Consider the following 6470-nt stretch of genomic DNA (forward strand, 5'->3'; position numbering starts at 1 on the left):
CATGAAAACCCATCTACTCACCAGTCCACCTTTACAGCCTCGTTGTGTTTCTACTCACGCTCTTTCAAACTCTCACTAACTTTCTAAGAAGAAAGGCTTTTGTAGAAGAGGTCTGTTCTGACTGTCCTGACCTGTGTGATTTCAGAGAGAAGATGGCGTTCTTCACACGAGCAAAGACCAGCATCCCCGACCTGCCGGCTGACAACGTGTAGAGAAGCATTTCAAAGTATTTCCCTCCTTCCTCCTCCACCCTCACCCTCAGTCTTAACCTGCTGTTCCCCACACAAATGAAGCAAACGTTTGGCGGTGTTATGAAGAATTTAAAAATAAACAAGTTTAGTAGAGAAAAAAAAGAAAACGTGAAGAAACAAATTTTTAAAGAGCTCAGCATTTCTAATGTGGATAGTGTTCATTTGTAAATTAGCGACAGCACTGCTAGAGCTTCTGTTTTTACTTCACTCTTTCTTCCACTCTGTTTATGGCATCGTGTTTCTGTTACTAACAGGCTGTTTATAGGCTCTTAGGTGTTTTAAAATCATTCCAGCACAAAGTCACACAGCTGCACATGAATGTACAAAGAGTTTTGTACTAAAATGACACATCAGGACGTAAAGGATTTAATGTGTATTAGTAGCACAAAGTTAAAATCAAAACAACGGTACTAGAGGAAAATAAGCATCTTGAACTGGTGATGAAACAACCAAAAGTAATGTGTTTAGGAGCGTTTTGAAAACTATATGCAGACAAGCACAAACAGCGTTCTTTTTTTTATTATTATTTTGTTTGTTTTTATCATAATTTCCTCTACAGAAGGCACTCTATAACTTCCATACATGTGAATATGGATCTGAGAGCTCCTCGATTCTCCTTTAATAATCTGTTAAAGTCACTACAGTTTGTATTTGAAACCAGCAGGGGAGCAGTTTGTTTCCTTTACTGTCTCCCTTAAGTTATAATCCTTAAGATTTGTACACTTTAAAACCCATTTTTATGATTTAAGGCAACAGTTTTACAGCAGTAGACGTAAAGTTGTCAAGTTAGAGGTGATATTTTGGTTATTTTCTCATAGATAGCATAGGTGACTGGCTACAAAAAACAGATAAGTATATTAAAAGCCTGGTTGGTGGTGGTTCAAGCCGGAGGACATAAGAACTGAAGAAATTAAATGAACTATGACTCCCATGGTTTATCTCCGCATAAAACAGCCAGTCTGTAGTTTTCAGTCCTTAAAATCTGGAGGTTGGTGTCTCGTTGTCAAGACTAGGCCCAGGACTCGAGTTTGGACAGGTCCAAGTTATGTCTACTGTTGTCAAATCCCTTTCAGGCCCTGTCTTTCTTTTTCTAGCTAAATTAATTTATACCAACGTCCTCTGCCATGCCAAAGTTTCATACTGCCCTTCAAAACTGAAACACAGCAACTACAAACTGTTTAACCAAATTAAAATTATTAAGCCATAGAAATTTAAACACAGCTACACAGCTAAAGCCATATCAAGTGAATGCTAGCTTGACAACATCTTATTTGTTCTTTTCTTTCACGTTCACAAAGGCAGAGTAGCGTATCTGCATTCATAGGTGCATGGTTTAAGCCAGGGGTGAAATAATCAGCCTTAAATTCAAGACATTACTTTACATTATATTGTGCTGTAGTCACATGTCTCAGCCATTAGGGGGCAGTATTGTGAAATTACCCTTTTTAAATCGAGGCAACCCCTCTCTTCCCTCAGTCCATAAATACATTGGTTTTTCTTATTTTGTTAAATCGATTTTGTTTTGTTAAATCGACCACTAGGGGGCAGCAAACACAATATACATGTTTACTGCCCCCTAGTGGTCGATTCATGCGTCATTTCCAAATGAACTTAGCTACTACAAGACTCCTGTCATGATGCCACATAAATCAGGAGTGAAATCTTAAGGATTATAACTTTCATATCAAATCAAACACTGACAGAAAAACTGTATTTTTATGTTTGATTAAAAAAAAAGTGGGTTCACTACACGATAACTCAGAGAGGAAAACTCTACAAATGTGACTATATAAACTGGATCTGATGCTCCAAGAGCGTGGGCGAGACTTAGTAAAAAAAAGTCGTCATGATTGTCTCTCACCAAACACAAACATGCACACACACACACACACACACAAGGCGTAGAAACAGCACTAACACTCAGGTAGTTGATCGGATAGTCTGCACTTTAAGAAACTTGAGGTAAAAAAAAGGATAAAAAAGAACCTTGATGTGGGTTTTTTTGGAAGTTAAAAGAAAAAAAGAAAATCCAGAAACCTTTGCCTCGTGCTGGAATGATTGTTGATTGTCGAAGCACTCAATGATTGTCGAAACACACACAGGAAGTGAAGATCAAATGTATTTTTGATGACTGTGAACTTCTTACTGATTGTATGATTGTTAGACTGGAAGTGACTAAAATCCCCCCTCCGATTTCTACTTCCTCTGATTGGCTGGTTGAAATACGAGGTGAAAACTATGTGTAGTCAGTTTTTGTAGTTTTAATTTTTCCTGTTTCTACTCTGTAACTGGATGTTTTGGATACATATCTGAGTCATGTCTCTTATAACTGGACACTCTGCAGCTGAAACTGTACAAAGTCGACTCGTATTAACGTGGTGCCCCAGCAAAACTGCACATATCGTCTTCATCACCCTCCCAACAAGTCTTTAAATCAATATTATTATTTATTTTATCCATCTGGACCACAACTTTACTGTTTTGGTTCACTTCTACTGCTCTTATTGCGACGTTTTAGGCCACCGTAGGAAGGTGTTAGCATTAAAAAAAAGCTCTATAATCCTTCTGTGTTCTAACTAGTCAGTAACAACAGCAGTTAGAAACAGTTAGAAACCAGCTGGTGAACATAATAGAGCATTTATCAGCTAAAGAGCCACGTAATCCCTTCAGGAAATGGTGGAGGAGACCAAAAATAGAGCTAAAAGTGAGAGAATATTGGAGTTTGATTCATCGGTTGACCAGAAACACGACTCCAAATGTCATAAGATAATTATAAGAAGTTACTGGATTGCTACCAGTTTCCAAATACAATGTGTATTCCTTTGGGGTGGTCTGACAACATAAGTTTTTTTTTTTTTTTTTTTTTTAAAGGATTTACTTGTTAAAATGTCAGGTAAAAAATAAATAAAGAGTCTCGCATTCAACAAGGAAACAGGAAATATTGTCAGGAAAAATATGAAGATGGAGCAGAAAATGATGGAAAAATGGTTTTGATAGATGAAGAGTAACAAAAACATGGATTATTACTCATAGATGATACAGCCAAGGTTTAGAAACCATTGGGGAAAGATGAAGTTTGAAGTTTACAGTCTTAAAGTCGAATTCAGGTCTTTCACCTGTGACGTTTTGCCATCGAACGGATTCACTTCTTGCTGGGTCACCATGCCAAACTGGTGTTTTTGGGGTACGCTGTGGTTTTCATATAATCATCTTTCCATTCCCGGTGTAAACAAGAATGTAGCTTCATAAAAAACCTAGCTGCTGCTGCTGCTGCTGCTGCTTCTGTCATTCCAGATGTGTCTCTTCATTTTACTGTTTGCTTTGGATCAAATCCAGAATCGATCTTGTTTTTTTGTTTTCTGTGTTGTTCATCTGTTGCCTTTGGTGTTTTTAAGACCAACAGAGGAGGTTTTAACTGTCTCCACGTCCTTTTTCCTTTATAATGTCACTCCTTTACTCCTTAATTGATCTCCAAAAAGTCCCAACAATTATAATCAGTCATGTTTTCCAATAAATAAATACTGTAAATGTTTGAAATTCACCAAAAAAAAAAAATAAATAGTCACAACATATTCAGGTAGCAGTAGGAATATTTTGCACAAAGGTCTATTAAAATAATAAATATCCCACACATACTTAATAATAATCAACCAACACTACGACTCATCATGCCTTGTATTGAAAAAATATATATATTAAAGAAAAAAAAGGTGAAACTGGGAACTGAATCAAATGCTGTGAGGACGTTGACACTGAGGCTGTGTTCACCCTGCAGGAAGTAGACCGTGGTCAATACGTGATATCAGTCTGAACAGTCTTAGATCAATACCAAAGATTTATCACCTGATGCTCAAACAGAACATACAATATACACTATTTATTCTTCATGATATGCTGTGTATTTATGGTGCCTTTTTTAAGCATTGTCCCAGACAAATTAAATGGTAAAACAAAAATAATTGTACCTGCAACGTCCCTGGTCCAGAAATTGATAATAATGATGACAATAATGTTGACAGTTATCAAAATTAGATCTGACTGTTCAGACTGAGGTCACGTTGCCGCAGCAGAAAGTGTCTCAAAATCTGAATTGAATGTTCAGAAGCTGAGAACCACCATATTTGCTGTTTTTTTTTTTTTTTTTTTTTTAATTTCATTGTCTTGAGATCATGAGTTAATTATTTCATATTCTTGAGATACCAAAGCCGTTTTCCTATTAAAATGAATTAAATATTTCAGGATCTCGGGATAACAAAGCTCATTTTCTTGGGAGAAAGGGTGAATTTATCTTGTTATCTCAAGAAAACGAATTGTTGATTTCTCAAGACAACAAGATAAATAAACCTGTTGTAACGGGAAAATGAGCTCCACCACCGTGAGATAACAAAATATTAAACAATGCTTGGTTTTGTAAGGAAGTTAGTTTGTTACATTATCTCAAGAAAACAAAAGGTGAATTTTCAAGATAAATTAACATGTTATCACAACCTTTATTATCTTGCGATAACAAAATAATTGAGTTTAGTTTCAGTTTCACAAGAAAAAAAACAAGCTTTATTATTTCAAGATAACGAACTGATTGACCCGTTTTATGAGAAAACCTAGCTTAGAAATCTTGAGATGATAAAATAATTAACTTGTGAGCTTGATAATGACATTAAAAAAACAAACAAAAAAAACAATTGAAACTACAGCTGCTCTTGGCTTCCGTACGCAAAATTTCCACACTAAGAGTCATGTGATCTCCTCCTGCGATGTGAATGCAGCTGTGTGGGACTCTGTCAGGGCCGAGGGTTTTACTGTAGCAGGAACACTGTGAAATGAATGAAAGCCTTTGGAGTTATGTGAGAGAGTGTGCCTTTGGAGAGCAACGTGTAAACTGTTATTCTACTTTTATTTTTGTTTTTTTGTTCTTTTTCGTGTCCAAACATGGCCGCCATCATCTGACCTGATTGAAGAAGCAGGAACTGTGGAGAAACGTTTGCATTAATTTTCTAAATGTAAACTTTTTTTTTTGTTCTCCTCCACTGTAGAGCTAGTAGATTTAAAGAATAGGACTCTCTGTAGTCTGAGGAACAGTACTGTCTGTTTGTCATGATCGACCGAATGTTGTTTAACCTTTAATCAAACAAAAGACTCATTTATATGTAACAACGTCTGGATGAAGGAATGTAGGATTTTTGCTACAAGAAATCACGATCATTCAGAGATAAAAAACAAATGCTGTTAGTCACAAATTATTTTTTTCATCATGTAGGTTGTGATATAATTCTTGTCTGTTTTTTGAAGTTCAAGTGCATTTTTTTCCTCGTTTGATGATTATTTTTTTTATTTCTAATGAATCTGTTTGTATTACGACTGGCGATGAACCTGGTAATGTGTATGGAGGCGGCTACAAGAAACATACAGCATGTATTTATTGCACTTTTGTGATTTGGGTGTGCTTTTCCTGTTATTTCTTTTTATCGCGAGAGTCCCGAAAAGCTGTGAATTTTATTCTCAGACACTGTACTGTCGACCAGAGTTGTAAATATTTCACCAGCACAAAAAAACAAATATGTTTTGTAGTTTCACAACAAATAAAAAAAAGTTCTTCTCTTCTATTCAGATGTGTTTGTCAGTTTCTGTTTCTTATTAGACTCCAGAAACTGAGAAAAAATTAAACATTTGCATCTATTTTTACTCATTTAGCATTTTTTGTGCCCGTTTTGCATTTTTACTACAATTGCACATGTTCATGGCCATGTTGCATCAGATTTTACTAATTTTTATCGTAATTTCTCATCTACCTTTTACTCATTTTGCCTTTTTTGTAGTTATTTTATGTCTGATTTTGTTCATTTTGCACATCTTTATCGTCATTTTGCATGTCTTTGCTCTTTTTGCATGTCTGCGAGTCTCTGATCATTTTACATTTCATTTTACTCATTTTGCTCATCCTAGTGGTCATTTTGCATCTGGTTCCACTTATTCTTCACATCTTTGTGATCATTTTTCTTCTACTTTTACTCATTTTTCTTTTGTTATTTTTGTCTGTTTTTAGCATTTTGCATGTTTTTATCATCATTTTGCAACTATTTTCACTCATTTTGCGTTTCTTTGTGGGTGTTTTGCTTCATTTTTTCTTTTTTTTAAATTTCATACAATGAACAATCAATCAGTTATCAAAGAAAATATAGTTATCGGTATAAAAGAGTACTTAAACATTTTAACAACAGG

The 6470-nt window shown here is 35.4% G+C and overlaps 1 protein-coding gene across 1 annotated transcript in view; it reads left to right on the forward strand.

Annotated features, from left to right (window-relative positions):
- Window positions 1-5854, forward strand: part of wwc1 (WW and C2 domain containing 1) — a 44599-nt gene extending 38745 nt beyond the window's left edge. Inside the window, exon 22 of the mRNA XM_018679662.2 lies at window positions 146-5854. Coding sequence (XP_018535178.1) covers window positions 146-212 — 67 coding nt within the window. The 3' untranslated portion in view covers window positions 213-5854. The remainder of the gene's footprint in view (window positions 1-145) is intronic.
- Window positions 5855-6470: the final 616 nt, after the last annotated feature.

This window comes from Lates calcarifer, linkage group LG20, assembly GCF_001640805.2.
Source record: "Lates calcarifer isolate ASB-BC8 linkage group LG20, TLL_Latcal_v3, whole genome shotgun sequence".
Lineage (NCBI taxonomy): Eukaryota > Metazoa > Chordata > Actinopteri > Centropomidae > Lates > Lates calcarifer.